The sequence below is a fragment of the Phoxinus phoxinus genome (assembly GCF_949152265.1).
Source record: "Phoxinus phoxinus genome assembly, chromosome: 4".
In the NCBI taxonomy this organism is placed as follows: domain Eukaryota; kingdom Metazoa; phylum Chordata; class Actinopteri; order Cypriniformes; family Leuciscidae; genus Phoxinus; species Phoxinus phoxinus.
The window spans coordinates 40,502,128-40,518,680 of record NC_136879.1 but is presented as its reverse complement, the minus strand read 5'-3'; the positions used below and the strand labels follow the sequence as shown (position 1 = coordinate 40,518,680).

The window sequence follows — 16,553 nt, the reverse complement described above, 5'->3', positions numbered from 1 at the left end:
TTTCCACATCAAAGATACATTATGCTCACACAGACAGATACCTGATGTCTTGTTTTCTGCTCATTTTTTTATTTTCACAACTGATTCTAACAGCTTAATACATTTTATTTTAGACCAGCTGGAAGTGACGGAGCAGAGACAGAAACTGAATGACATAAAGAAACACTGTGACTTCAAAACTCAAGGAACAAAAGTCAAAAAGCTGCACTCCTGCTCACAGTGTGGAAAGAGTTTCCAAAAAAAAACAAAGCTTAAAATACACATGAGAATTCACACTGGAGAGAAACCGTATACATGCACTCAGTGTGGAAAGAGTTTTTCTCAAGCATCAACTCTCAGTGTTCATCTGCGCATTCACTCTGGAGAAAAACCATTTAACTGTGATCAGTGTGGTAAAGATTTTATTTCATCATCAAGTCTAAAAGATCACCTGAAAGTTCATTCAGACGAGAAGCCTTATGTGTGTTCTCTCTGTGGAAAGAGTTTTTCACGGCTGTACAGTTTTAAACTGCACCAGAAAACACACGATGAAGTGAGAGATCATGTGTGTTGTGACTGTGGGAAGAGCTTTATTAGAGCTGCTCAACTGAAACGGCACCAAAGAAATCATACTGGAGAAAAACCTTACAAGTGCTCATATTGTGACAAGAGTTTCACTCATTCTGCATCTCTGAAATATCATGAGCGAGTTCATACTGGAGAGAAGACATACTACTGTACTGAGTGTGAGAAAAGTTTCAGAGATTCAAGAGGTTTGAGACAACATCTGCGCATTCACTTTAGAGAAACCATTCAACTGTGATCAGTGTGGGACAAAGTTCATTTGGTCATCAGATCTAAAACAACACCTGAAAGTTCATTCAGACGAGAAGCCTTATGTGTGTTCTCTCTGTGGAAAGAGTTTTTCACGACTGAACAGTTTTAAACGGCACCAGAAAACACATAATGAAGTGAGAGATCATGTGTGTTGTGACTGTGGGAAGAGCTTTACATTTACCCAACTCAAACGGCACCAAAGGATACTCAATTTTATTTGTTAATGTACCAAATGCAGTTACTCAGATCTACGTAATTTTTGTACTTAAAGTTACTCAAGTTTATATGGTATATGTAATTTATTTCATTGCTTTAAAAATTAATTCAATATTTTTAAGTTTGAAAAAATGTTTCACCAAAAAAATTGAGAAAACCATAATAAAAGTTTTTAGAGTGAGTGTGAGAAGAGTTTCAAACATTTATCAAGCCTTCACACTTTCATGATACCGGTCTTATGTGGACTTTTGTCATTTCCTGTTTCATGGCATGTTTTGTAGTCCTTTGTTTTTCTTGTTGATTAGTTCCTGATTGTTAGCAGGGCAACCAAGTGACACATGAACATCTATCACAAAACAAACATACAGAGAAAGAGCAGTAAAAACTCCCAGGACCTGCATATACAGTCAGCGAAGGCAAACACAAGAAAAGGACCTGTCCTTGAGCCGACGATGCGGTACTTGTCTCCGGAGTGTTAGAGTGTCAGAGCAACAGTGCTTTCACCGTGGACGCTCTTACATGCAAAACACTGTATATGTTATGAATCTTACACAAAATTCACCTTCATCACAGTGTAACTGATGGTAATGGGAAAACGTGTATCAATGCAACCTGTGTTTAGCTTTGCAGTGATTATTATTGATCCTAGTTATTATTACTAGGATTAGTAGTAAGTTTTTTATTCTTATATGCTTTGTTGTAATCGCGATATGGAATAGTGTCTGTAAACCGCAAAAAGACTGTTTAAATATGAATCGCGTTTGTGTGTGTGATGAATGAACGGCATATATGCGCGCTGTTGCTAACGTTACTAGTTGTGGATAGACTATAAAGTTTTTGCTGTAAAATAGACATCAAATAAGCTTTTGTTAGCCAGTTTCTGCTCATATGTTAAATATATAGTATGTTTTGTCAAAAATAAACTCATAAACTAAGATGTTATAGTGTTTTTTCCAATGTTACGTTAGGCTATATCAAACTAATGAATCCTTAACTTTGAAATATGTATGATACTTTAAAAAAAGAAAGATTACACTTGAAATATTGTTAAAATTGTAATTGTTGTTGATTTACATGTGAGCACTTTTTAATAAAATAGCAAAAATATATTTACAAGGTAGATGTAAAATAATCTTTATAGGTCAATATAAGCCTTCTCATTAAATTATTTATTGTTTTTTTTATTAGTGACACATTTGGGCAAAGGATGTATTCCAAAACTTTCTGAAAATACAGTTACTAGAAATGTTTACCTTGGATATTATACAATTTGCATGTATATAAAAAAAAAAAGTTTCCAAATCTAACTTTGAACTTAGAATGGCTCATATAGCATATTTGAACAGGATTGGTTTCCAGGTATGACTATGTACTAAAAATGTGCTTTTGACTTTAATTTATATTTGGATTTTATATTTATATATATTGTCCTCACATTCCTTCTTGTGACACACCTGAATGGCTCATTATGCGGGGTCATTATGCGGGGGGCATTGTCTTCTCAGGTGTGAACCACTTACTATTCATCATGGTGTTGGATCGTCGACGCCCCTGCGCATATTGCTCACATATTATGGTAGCTCTTATGATATCTAACAATATATGTAAACAATATAAACTAATAGCCAGCTTACTTTTAGAATTATCTTTGAGTAATTGATGTCATGCATTTAGTATTTCTGAATTGGCTTTTAATCATTTACTTGTGTAATTGGCACGATACATTTTTACCTGACAAAAATAAATGTTAACCTTGATTTATTCCGCATTTTTCTGAAATCATAGTTTCTAGTAGTTTTCCGTAAATCTCTGTCCAGGATAAATCACACCTAAGGCACTAATGAATGGAGCATGGGTCACATCATTAGACCTTCCGATTTCTGACTATCCCTGACTTAGCACGTTGTACGCTCGCAACTATTACAAAAAATTACACCTACGGGTCAGCAGTGAGCGGCCGCTTAATAGTTAATAGTTAATAGTTACAGTTGCACTGCACCCTCTGACTATTTCAGGACTGGCTAGATTTTGATAGTGAGCGCACATTCACGACGTGACGTCTCAAAGCAACACCATTTAATGAACGAATATTTGAAAATATGAGATGTCCAGAATAATCAAAGATTTAAATGAACTCATAATCAATATTTATGATTATTTTCCAAGAAGAAACACGATCTAAATTTGAGTATCATTCAAAATTGGTGTCATATTAGGCGTAGTAATATTGAAACTAAATTCTAAGACATTAAGTGAACTTCACTGGAGCGCTGAAAAGACATACACGCATTATCCCTCCTTACACTTCCTACCATTGTCCGGAAAGCAGACACACTCTGTCAGTTCAAAGCTAGACTAAAAATGTCATATTTGATCTGAACTGTATTTTCTAGCCCACTGCCTTCAGTTACTGCGTGTACTGACAGCATCCTGTGTTTTCAGACATTTAAGTGCAAATGAATAAAACCTGTTTAAATAGAGTATTTACCAAAACATAAGATTGAGTGTTGTTGATTTAAATTGAGTGTGTTTATGTTGTAAAATTAGTCTAGCTATCTCAGCTAGTAAGCTAGTCCTTCGACCTTCCGACCACATAGAAATAGGAATACTTGCTTTCAGAGGTAATAGCAAAACCCGTCAAGTGGATCATTTTATTGTGAGATTACAATCCCTTCACACACAGGCAATAAAAAAGGATTCAAGGATGTAAACAACAGCATGGATTGCACTGTTTATGTACTACTGAACACATTGTTACACTAATTTATGATGTCTGAACCACGGAAAAAAAACATGTGGAAGCTGATAAAACATATAGAGAAGGACTTAGTAAGTTAACTAAAGTTAATATGTGGTAAAGATCCGAATGAGCTAGCTTCTTAGTCATGGACTGACGACCTGACAATTCTTCCTTCTATTTTTTATCCCAAACATAGTTCGTACTGTCAGTCCAAATCCAATTTTTGTTCATATCCGATTGAAATCTGATTAGAATTAGCTAACGTGAACAGCAAAAATATCACATGAAATCCGTTTCAAGCTACATCCATATCAGGAAATCCGCTTCAGTCTGAACTGATCGGATTTCGCGTGGTTTATGTGACTTTCTCACGTCACGTAAAATGGGAACGTCAGACGTTGTTATAGGAAACATGCTTAAAGTCGCTGCCGAAACAAGGCTGTGTTGTTGCAAAGTGCCGGACGAGCAGAAATTTTTTTTTTTTGAAACCGGCGGAGACAAGAGCGTGGAAAAAAAGCGGTGCCACTCCGACAGTTCTGCCGCAGGCTCAAGACACAGTAGTCCAGCGCGGCGGCTCCACATTTCCATGTTGTAAAATTTAAATAAGACAACATCTCTATTGCAAATGCAAACCCCTCCATCAACCTAACTTCATTGCCATAGAAACCACTGCAGATATTCCGGAAAACGAAAGAGCTGCATGGACACACAAATCGAATCTGAACAGTTGCGATACACAGTGTGGACATCATTTTAGATCAGATTCCAATCGGATACAAAATTATTCGGATTTGGACTGACAGTGTGAATGTAGCCATAGTGAACTACTTTACGTCAACATTTTAGCCATAGTCAACCCTTCATTTTGCGTCATAAAGATGCAAGTACATTAAACCACGTAGACAGAGTCGCTCACAGCCGCATGTGAGAGCGCTCTTCACAAAGCGGGCGTGAGTATTTGAAATTGAAAGCAGCTTCTGTCAATGGGTTTTCATATTTTTATTTTTAATATATAAGCCAACTGCATTCCAAAATACATATGATGCCTTTATAGAGCATTTGTAAGGAAAATACCGGCGAGACAGCGCACTACTAGAGTAACATCAAGCAAAGCGTGCATATTTCGCAGCGCATATCTAGTGCCATGATCTAGTGCAATGAAGCCCGCGAATGTCCAATTCGCTTAAACTTTTCCGAACTGTATGAAAGATTTTTTTTTTCGGAAGGTGTGTGTGAGTGACAGAGGAATTAGAAGCCAGCAGAATATGGTTGTGTATAAAGCACGCGCAGCGTCATCACGCATCTGTGTTTAAAAATAAGCTCAGACTCGATTCTGAAATTATCTGAATCCATACAGAATTGTTGAAGAGAATCTATAACACAATCACATAAATTAAACAACTGTTCTTTCCTGTAGCCTATGCCAGGCCTATATGCGTAGCGTGCCAAGTTGATGCTTCATCTGCAGTGCAGACTACTTTACTATCGCGTGTCACGTGACCAGAGTGTAATCGCAGCTTTTGCGGTTACAAAATTGTGTTTCATCATATCGCGATATTATCGCAAATGCAATTAATCGTTCAGCCCTATGGCTGATGCTGTGCCTCTCTCAACCACAATCGCCTTCTTTCCTCAGTTTTTCGCACTCTTCTCTTTAACTTTTGGCAGTCTATAGAGCTCCAAATGTTTTTCCCGGTGCGACCGATGAGTAAAGACCAAAACACAAACATTTTTCAGCAGCAATAATCAGCCGAATTTGCGAGTCTGTTCAGTTCAACGAAAATGTTTGACTTCCGGATTGATGACATGTTGTGAAAACCCTTTATTAGTTGAATTGCAGTTATTGTTAGAGAGGACGGTAATTAATGTGTATTTTCTCATGCATCTTCAGCTGAAAGACAGTGAATCTGAAGGTGTGTGTGTTTATTGTCTGTCCTCTGTTAATAAACTGCAGATGTGGTTAATTTAGGTTCACTTGAAAATTCACATTTATCCTCCTTGAACTCATTCTAACAACTTAATATGGTTTAATGTTTCAGACCTGATGGGAGTGAAAGAGCAAAGGCAAGAACTGAAGTGAAATTTTAAACGTGATGATATTGTTTTAGACTCTTGACACCAATAAAATGAGCTTAATGTGCCAATTTACAGAAGATCTCAGACATCACCATAATGAATGAGCTGAAAACAGGGAACTTTTGGAGACAAAGAGGCTTTTCAGCAGCAGTTAAACATGATGGCTCTGTACTTATTAAATGCAGATTGGGTAATAACACAGTGATCACAGTTCACACCTGCAGTGAAGCTCCTCCCACAACAATTCACCAATAAATACTGGGAATATTCCCATCATCCTACAAGAGAAGGACAAACTCCAGGAGTAGCAGCTGAAATCTGTGTGACTGTTAAAGATGGAGTTTATTAAAGAGGAGATTGAAGACATGAGTGATCCAGAACCATCCAGAATAAAACATGAAGATACTGAGGAACAAATAGGTTGGTGTCCATTCTTGATTCTTCATTGTTGATTGCTTTGGTAGATGTGAATTAATAAGCAGTATATGGATGATAAATTATAGAGAAATACATCTAAATGATCATAACCGTGTATATAGTCGTTTTCAAACATATGTTTAGTATATTAACAAGTGAATGACAGAACAAAAAGTGAAAGATCTGATCTCTGTTGCTTTCTGCTATTAAATAAGGATTCTCTTGAACTGATTCTTTTAGACCAGGTGAGAGTGAAAGAGAAAACACAAGAACTGAATGAAGTCAAGGAGGAACATCGTAACTTTACTATTCAGAGAACAAAAGCCAAAAAGACGCACACCTGCACTCAGGAGTTTCACAGAGAAAGGAACCCTTAACAGACACATGAGAATTCACACTGGAGAGAAACCGTGTACATGCACTCAGTGTGGAAAGAGTTTCACACATAATGGAGACCTTAACAAACACATGAGAATTCACACTGGAGAGAAACCGTATACATGCACTCAGTGTGGAGAGAGTTTCAGAACTTCATCCACACTCAAGTATCATCTGCTCCGTCACTCTGGAGAAAAAACTTTTAGCTGTGATCAGTGTGGTAAACATTTTATTTCATCATCACATCTAAAAGTACACTTGAAAGTTCATTCAGACGAGAAGCCTTATGTGTGTTCTCTCTGTGGAAAGAGTTTTTCACGACTGGATAATTTTAAAGAGCACCAGAAAACACATGATGAAATGAGAGATTATATGTGCTTTGACTGTGGGAAGAGCTTTACTAGAGAGTATCATCTGAAACGGCACCAAAGAATTCATACTGGAGAAAAACCTTACAAGTGCTCATATTGTGACAAGAGTTTCACTCAGTAGGCAGTGGGCCAAGTCTGTTTTTCTCCTTTAGTTTTCGATTTGATAGATCTCCTCCAGGGAACTGGTTAATTTTTTATAACTGGCTTTATAAATTGTTGTTGAGCACATTACTGCTTGTTTCCAACGTCAATTGTTGCACATTAAAAATATAACGTAGATATAATCTCGCTAGCTAACCACAAAATGTTAGCCGGAGTAAGAACCAATCAAAGCTCGTGTTGTTACCTTGTCAACTTGAGTTGACCAATCACGTCATTATTTGAACCGGTGCCCGAAGACCCGGATGTGAACTGAACTCGCGGGCGCGGCGGCCGGTCAGTGGCGAGTCCTCCGTTTTTTGGCTACAATGTACGGTTGCACCACACATCGTGGAAACGGTAGGTAACTGATTAGCACTAGCATTATCCGAAACATTGTAAAAAGTCTGAATGCATTGGTCTTGGCATATGTTCGCCGAATGCTACACACGTGGGTAATGCTAAGTTATTTGTCGTTTTAAATGTAGTATACGGTAACGTAAGTTGGCTAGTGTTAGCACCTGAAGTAACTTTGTATGGTAGGATCAGCTTTTTTTTTCTGTGGATACCGCAAGCTAATTATTTATTTAACTGTGTGTTGTAAAGAGTTTATCAAGGGTTTATTTGCATTTGTCTTAAAATGTTGACTATGACGCTGAAGTTTTTTTTTTTTTTCATCCAGAAGAAGAAAGTTTTTAAGTTTTTTTCCATCGTTCAGCCCCTTCCGTGTAACTAGCTAACAGTTATATGAATTTATCTTATTTGAAGTGAAGCTTATGTACTGCGAGAGTATTTCCCAAACATCTCCAGGAGTAAGTTACACGATACACGTTGTCCTGCCTGCTTTAGACATCTCCCTGCTCCAACACAGATGATATAAACCGCTTCCATAGTTCATAATGAGTTGACAATTTGAATCAGCTATGTTGGGGCAGGGAGATGTCTAAAACACACACGGTTATATAGTTAGCTTACGTTATCTCCTGATTCCTGTCTAATCGCACATTGTATTTTGTATATTTTGCATGCGTTTCCTCTCCTGATGGTGAAGCCGACATCTGAAGGGCAGAAGGCAGACGCTCTTGGAACACCTCACTTGGGTGAAGTAGGCAACGTATTAACGGTATCTCCATGAGGCAACGTCCAGGTTGGATTTATTTTGTATAGTTGGCTAATGTTATATTAAGGCAAACATTAGATAAGGGGTTTTCAAAGTCTGAGACTGCGTGCCTTCAAACAAAGCGTGGGAAACGACGTGCCCCCCACCACATTTTTAGTTTACTTGGTAAGTTTCGCTCAATTCCTGGATGCCTTTGGGATCATAATTATATATTTTTTATCCCATAGGCACTCAACATTTGAGCCAAAATAGCCTAATATTGCTGAACATAACTTCTTACTGCACCAAACAGTTATAAACAAAGGTCTGTCCTAAGGCATTTATTAGTTTCAGCCTGATGAGGGGAAAACAGTTCCCAAAACTACTGTATCTGAACTCTCACACATGTGGGCTTTTCTGTGTGATCTCCTTTTGATAACTAATGCAAGTAATGTAATAGTTTCACTTCCATTGATCCTCCCCTGAAACTGTTTGGAGGGCCGCCACACACTTTGAAAACCCCTGAGTTAGATTATCAACGGCTAACTAGGGCTATTTAGTGAATTTACAACACCAGACAAAAACGAACTTGAACCAGATTAACTTTTATTAGTGTCATGTTATTTAAAGATGTACTCAGGCCATGGCTGCACGCTCACAATGTTGTGTTTTTCATCCTTAGACAGCGTTGGTGCAGTTCCTACATATGGCGCTTTTCCACTGCATGGTACGGCTCGGTTCGGTACGGCACAGCACGCTTTGGCGCATTTCCACTGCATGGTACGGCACGGCACGCTTTGGCGCTTTTCCACTGCATGGTACGGTACGGCTCGGTACGGCACAGCACGCTTTGGCGCATTTCCACTGCATGGTACGGTACGGCACGGTACGGCACAGCACGCTTTGGCGCTTTTCCACTGCATGGTACGGTACGGCTCGGTACGGCACAGCACGCTTTGGCGCTTTTCCACTGCATGGTACGGTACGGCTCGGTACGGCACAGCACGCTTTGGCGCATTTCCACTGCATGGTACGGTACGGAACGGCTCGCTTCGGCTCGCTTTAAATGGTACCACCTCTGTTGAGGTTCCAAGCGTACCATACCGAAACTAAATGTGACGTGAAAACACTGCAGATCACTGATTGGTCAGACAGAATCGTCACTTCTGCATTGTATTTCGTCTCGTGTCGCATTGTATTTGCGACACGAGACACTAAACCCGCTAGATGTAAATAGCCAGACAACAGCCAACGCGGTAGCACCTGTTTTTAGAGTATTTAGTTGACAAAAGAGGTAAAAAAAAAATCAAACAAGAAATGGCTGAATCGTGGTCAGTGGACGAGGAGCGGATCCAGCGAGAGCTGGATGGGGCAACACGGAATGAAAAAGTGTTCCAAGAAGTAGCACAGCTCTTAGCCGCACACGGCTACCACCGGACCTACAAACTTAAAAAAAATAAAAAGTGACTACCGAGCCAGTAGAGGCGGCAACTATTAACGATCAGTTCCACCCACTTTGAAGCGGTACTAACTGCAGTGGAAAAGCAACCGAGCTAAAGCGAACCGAACCGTGCCGTACCGAGTCGAGTCGTACCACGCAGTGGAAAAGTGAAGCGAGCCGAACCGCTCCGAGCCGAACCGCTCCGAGCTGAACCGAGCCGTACCATGCAGCGGAAAAGCACCAATAGACACATGTCTGTGCATGGTAGCTGGTGCTTTCTACATGTGCAGTTCCCCCACACATTGTAATGCTTTGCACTGGCAATGCACAAGCTCCAAGACACTTTTTGGTGCTGGTGGAAATGTCATCCAATGAACTGCATAGAATTCCCCCTCGATCCTCCATCCATGCTGCATTGGGGGAGGTATGCCTGGCAGGCTTTGCAAACTTCTCCTGTAGAACAGAGGAATAGAAAATATTTTGGTATATATTCCAGTATGAATAGGATGAATTGTCAGGTAGACAAATATGACAAAGAATGTGTTTATCAAAGGTGGTTACTTTTAATCTAGTAATCTCACTGTTTAGATTTGTAAGAATACCATGTAATGTCTTTGTTTCAAATAAAACATTCCTTTAAAAAAATGACTTTTGTGTTCAATTCATTGTCAACCTTACACTATTCACTGTAATCTTATATTGAATATGCTTTTTGGCCTTGTTAAATCTCCAGCTTTTCAATAATTTTTTTAAGATAAAGTGTTCAAAAATATACATGAATAAAAAATCACTTTGTGTAGTTAATATTCACTGGTAGTGTGAGGTTTATTTAACATACTTTCTTAAACTAACTACAATACACACATACATAGCCAAAGTTACATGATCAATACACAATTATTTTAATAGAAAATTTGCAGAATTTATGGATTTGATACATACCTTCAGTGTCTTTGGCTGCCATTTCTCTCCTCCTACATGCTCTTGCAATGTGATCTTTATTGGTGAAGAGCATGTAGCATTCCCTATGGAAGCCCACATTAACTGGCACATCTTGGGCTCTCCAGGTTTCTGTTAAATTGAATGTTGCGGTGTCTTTTTCAGCTATTAAACTCTCAGCAGTGTTGAGGTTAACCCATTTCTGGGCACACTGAACAAATGATGCCCAACTTGTTTGAGAAAATAAGGTTATTGGGCTTTTTGCCCTAGAAGCAACATGTATACAGCACTTCATATTGTCGCACACCGGCTGTCAATCGCGTCCCGCTTTGTTGTTATGCGGTCTATGTAAATTTCTATGTATGTCACGGGTGATCAATAACCTTAGAGATCTTCTGACGGTAAGTGCACAATGTATAGTATAGCTCGTGTAGACAAAAAGTATATAAAGACTATTTAAATCGCAGGATTTCGTTATAAAGAGAGCAAATTTACTGTATCAAATATGTTGGTTGTCAGGGAGACGTGACAGGTTGTCAAGGAGACGGGTGATTTGTTTACTTTTTCTGGCGCTACGATTTAGTAGTTCTACAAATTTGCCCGTTTAAAAATGTAAGAGTTTAAATCGATATCTTCATAAAATGTGCACACATCAACGTTGGAAACAATGATTACACTACTTATAAGAATTTTTACATTCCATCTGTAAACAAATCACTTAGTTCCTTGGCAGGGATCTGTGAAATTCACAATTTCGGGGTCCGGCCCACGGCCTACAGTCTGGAAACCTAAAATCACACAAGCGAGTTCATACTAGAGAAAAGTCGTAGTTCTGCACTCAGTGGGTCTCATTCATGAAACACGAGCAGAACTAATTTTTGTGTAAATCGTGTGTAAAGTGGTTCTGGCGTCAATTTTCGGATTCATTAAAATGTTCGTATTTTCCATATGTTAGTTGGTACGAAAGAAATCTACACCTGCTCCCAGCCACGCGTAAATAGTGCGTTTAACATCCGAACGTTTTGCTCATTAATAAGGCTGCATTTTAATTCACCTTAACCGGGTACATATTTACACAGCAAAAATATGATATATAGTAATTACATTCGTTTTTTCTTTAAACTTTTATTATGAGAGCCAGTGATAGCATCTACAAACGGAACATTTTAATCAAATAATGAATTGCTTTCAATAGGGCTGGGCTATATTTTTTCGAAGTGAATTAATTCGTTTTTTTGCAGTCAAGCTTCATGTCGAACCATTTTCTTTTAATTTCTGGGACTGTTCAATTAACAGATGAAACTCCATTAACTGCATCTGTAATTTCTGCCAAGCTTCCTTTTTTTTAGGACCTGATACACCTATGTACGCTTGAAAATAAAATGTGGCGTTTTGAATGAACTTCTGATAATAAAATATTATCTGATAATGATACATTTTTGTTTTTCATTCGCTTTTAAGAAGACATGTTGAAATCCTTCGTTTGGTGTCATAATATGATGCCCATATATAGTTGTCAGTCGGATTTAATGGACCCCTCAAAAGGGGTCTGAAATCTAATTATAATGACAGACACCACCATTTGGTGGATTTCTGGGTTTATAAGGAAAGGGGCAGAAGGTTCTGGGAGTCTGTAGGTTGACTGCCCACACAAGCGATGTATGTAATTTTGTTGACAGATAATAATTTCTACAAATTCTGTGATTTCTGAATTATTGTTATGATATGCTTAACTGATGATTTTATCCTTTTGAATTGGACTTTGAACTATTACTTCATGACCTAGTCAATAAATCGTAAACGTTTGATTTTATTCTGACTGACTCTGAGACTTGTTTTTCCCAAATAAATAGTAAATGGTAAATGGACTGTATTTATATAGCGCTTTCACAGACCCAATGGCCACCAAAGCACTTTACATGTTCGTTCATGTTTTAATGATTCCCAGATATCATTAAAACCCTTTCATTTATGGAGAATATGAGAATTGTGTTCCATTTAATCTTGTTTTGTTGCTTAAAAGGAAAGACAGTAACATGCAAAGACCTTCCCCGCTGACCGACTGCCCTCATCGGTTCGAATTCAGCCGGCTTTACAATATGAAACAATTCCCTGAATTTTATCATTTTTTTATTTTTTTTACTTTTGTTTGTTTAGTTACATAAAGCCTGTTATTACATAATTGTACATACACAGATGTATGTACAATAACAACAAATAAAATGACAATTTCACTGACAATATGTTATTTTGTGAGTAAAAGGTTTCTACAGATCCAATAATTACAATAAATGAGATTCAGATAAAGCAGATGTATAGTAAAATAAACTTTAGTTCTGTGACGTTAGTTTTGTGGAAATTGTTTTCGAGTTGTAATCACTGTCAGTGTAAGGCAGTTTTACCAGAAAGACTCAGGAGAATAATGCCGTAACCAGTATACATTTATTAACAGCTCAGCAAGCACAATATGATATAAAGTTCTTTCGCATTACAAATCTGTATATCCTGCCTGAAGACTAGGGCAGGGGCACAGCCAACCTCCGGAAGTTATAGGAAGGGACCATCCTTGGTGGTGGTGGGGAGGATGGAGGTAAGTGGAAGCGTCAGCATCTGCAAACTCAAACGTGCAAGTTTCGATCTTTTATACTACGAGTATTTTGAGCACGATTGGATAAAGAGAAGGTAATCAGTGACGTAACGATTGAGTCTTCCCGGCAGAACTTATGCTAAAGCTTTCATGTCTTTGTCTCTGGTAAAACAACACCATAAAAAACTTCCTGTGGCCTGTTTCACAAAGCCTGTTTCAGTTGCTATTAGTTTGAGCAAACTCTGGCTTTTTCGGGCTCAAAGTGGATTGGTTTTTAGTTGTTTTCATCATCTTACGCTACACGGCTAACCTGTCCTCGGGATCAGGTTTTATTCTGGGTTAGAAATCACTGACCAAAACTGATACAATAAAACCACTCCCCCTGTATCTCTCACTCCAAATTAAAGCAGTTTATAGTGTGAAACAAACTTTAGAGACCAAATTAAAAGGGTTGTCCCTATTCTCTTAATGAGTAATGGGTGTATCACGCCATGGCAGATTCGCTATTTATATGACAGAATTTAAGAACAAAACTGTTTTTTCGAATTATGTCGTACTTAAAATCTTGAATTAATTATATCTGCAATACATTCATGTTGGTTCTGTTCTGTTTACCCCAAGGGGGGGTATTGCTGCTCTCCCTTCTCTCATCCATGCTAGGCTGCATGGATGCGCAGGGAGTTCTCGCCCAGAACGGAACCATACTGCCAATCCAAACTGTATGCTAATTATCAATCATATATGACGATTGTGGTCCTGACAGAACTACTATTCTCCTTTTAAATTACTTAATAAAGTAATACTGGAGTCAGAGGGTGACAAAACAGCAGACCCAATATGGCAAATATACCAGGGCACATATAAGGCAAGATAAGATTTTTAAAATGTTTTTAAAAGAAGTCTCTTCTGCTGAAAGCTGTGTAAGAACTGATTTTCCTGATAAGACAAAAGCTGAGATAAAACTCACCATAAAGCAATAGAAGCTCCCAAAGACAGAGCACAGGATATTGTCCTGTCCAAACGTTTTTCCCTTATCTCTGCATTCCCCTCTCCCTCATCGCCTCTCCCCCTGAGTCAAGTCACCAAAAGTTCACTAAGAATGCCTATATCACATATGATGTATCTTGTGAATCTATAGTTTTTCCTTTTCATGTTTGGCATCATTTTAAATATCATGGTAAAATGGTCTTAATTTCATTGCAAATACGAGAAAGATTAAGAACTTAGGAGAATCCTGTGTTACTCTTTGGGTGATGTTTCTTCAAGATATCTCCCCACTCCCCCGAGACCAGGTGCTACCCCCTGGGGTACAGGAATTGACCCAAAACAAACTCTGAAAAATATTGGTACAACCATTTTTGCTCTGGTCTGGGTATTTAAGGCTAGGTAACAGAGCAGTCTTTGGGAACCGTAACCAGGAAAACCCCCATACAGTGCTGTGTCAGTGTTTTCCCATTGGATCTCTGTCAGGAATGCATTGCTTACTTTTAGAATCATCTTTGAGTAATTGATGTCATGCATTTAGTATTTCTGAATTGGCTTTTAATCATTTACTTGTATAATTGGCACGATAATTTTTTACGTTGGCATTGAACTGCCACCTTAACGTGGTGGATGGGGTTGAGTACCCGAATGATCCCAGGAGCTATGTTGTCCGGGGCTATATGCCCCTGGTAGGGTCTCCCAAGGCAAACAGGTCCTAGGCGACGAGTCAGACAAAGAGCGGTTCAAAAACCCTTATGATGGACAACAAAATAAGAACCATGACGTCGCCCTGCATGGCGCAGCCGGGGCCCTACCCTGGAGCCAGGCCCATGGTTGGGGCTCGTATGCGAGCACCTGGTGGCCAGGCCTCCCCCCACAGGGTCCGGCCGGGCTCAGCCCGAAGGAGTGACGTGGGGCCGCCTTCCCGTGGGCTCACCACCTGCAGGAGGGACCATAAGGGGCCGGTGCTTAGAGGATCGGGCGGCAGTCGAAGGCAGGGATCTCGACAACCCGATCCCTGGACACGGAAACTAGCTCTAGGGACGTGGAACGTCACCTCGTTGGCGGGGAAGGAGCCGGAGATTGTGCGTGAGGTTGAGAGGTTCCGACTAGAGATAGTCGGGATCACCTCTACGCACAGTTTGGGCTCTGGAACCACACTCCTTGAGAGAGGATGGACTCTTCACCACTCTGGGGTTGCCCATGGTGAGAGGCGGCGGGCTGGTGTGGGTTTGCACCAGCTCAGCCGCCATGTGTTGGAGTTTACCCCGGTGAACGAGAGGGTTGTATCCCTGCACCTACGGGTCGGGGATAGGTCTCTTACTTCACTGTCGTGTGTGCCTACGAGCCAAACGACAGTGTAGAGTACCCGGCCTTCTTGGGGTCTCAAGGAGGAGTGCTGGAAAGTGCTCCGACTGGGGACTCTGCCGTTCTACTGGGGGACTTCAACGCCCACGTGGGCAGCGACAGTGACACCTGGAGGGGCGTGATTTAAGGAACGCCCCCCTGATCTGAACCCGAGCGGTGTTCAGTTATTGGACTTCTGTGCCAGTTACCAGGACACCCTAGACCGTAGGTCGATGATCGACTTTGAGGTCGTTTCATCTGACCTCCGGCCGTATGTCTTGAACACTCGGGTGAAGAGAGGGGCGGAGGTGTCAACTGATCACCACCTGGTGGTGAGTTGGATCCGATGGCAGGGGAGGAAGCTGGACAGACTCGGCAGACCCAAGCGTACTGTAAGGGTCTGCTGGGAACGTTTGGCTGAGTCTCCTGTCAGAGAGATCTTCAACTCCCACCTCTGGCAGAACTTCGACCGGATCCCGAGGGAGGCTGGAGATATTGAGTCCGAGTGGACCATGTTCTCCACCTCCATTGTCGACGCAGCCTCTCGGAGCTGTGGCCGTAAGGTGTCTGGTGCCTGTCGAGGCGGCAATCCCCGAACCCGGTGATGGACACCGGAAGTAAGGGATGCTGTCAAGAAGGAGTCCTATCGGGCCTGGTTGGCTTGTGGGACTCCTGAGGCAGCTGGCAGGTACCGGCAGACCAAGCGGAGTGCAACCTGGCTGGTTGTAGAGGCAAAAACTCGGGCCTGGGAGGAGTTCGGTGAGGCCATGGAGAAGGACTAACGGCTGGCCTCGAAGAGATTCTGACAAACCGTCCGGCGCCTCAGGAGAGGGAAGCAGTGCCCCACCAATGCTGTTTACAGTGGAGGTGGGCAGCTGTTGACCTCAACTGGGGATGTTGTCGGACGGTGGAAGGAATACTTCGAGGATCTCCTCAATAACGCTGTCACGTCTTCTATTGAGGAAGCAGAGGCTGAGGGCCCAGAGGTGGACTCGTCCATCACC

General features: G+C 40.6%; 1 protein-coding gene across 1 annotated transcript in view; it reads left to right on the top strand.

Moving 5' to 3' along the window:
* The first annotated feature begins 6,049 nt into the window (after window positions 1-6,049).
* LOC306997106 (uncharacterized protein) overlaps window positions 6,050-16,553 on the top strand; it is a 417,445-nt gene continuing 406,941 nt past the window's right edge. The window contains exon 1 of the mRNA XM_079610199.1: window positions 6,050-6,268. Within this exon, the coding sequence (XP_079466325.1) occupies window positions 6,184-6,268 (85 nt within the window). The 5' untranslated portion in view covers window positions 6,050-6,183. The remainder of the gene's footprint in view (window positions 6,269-16,553) is intronic.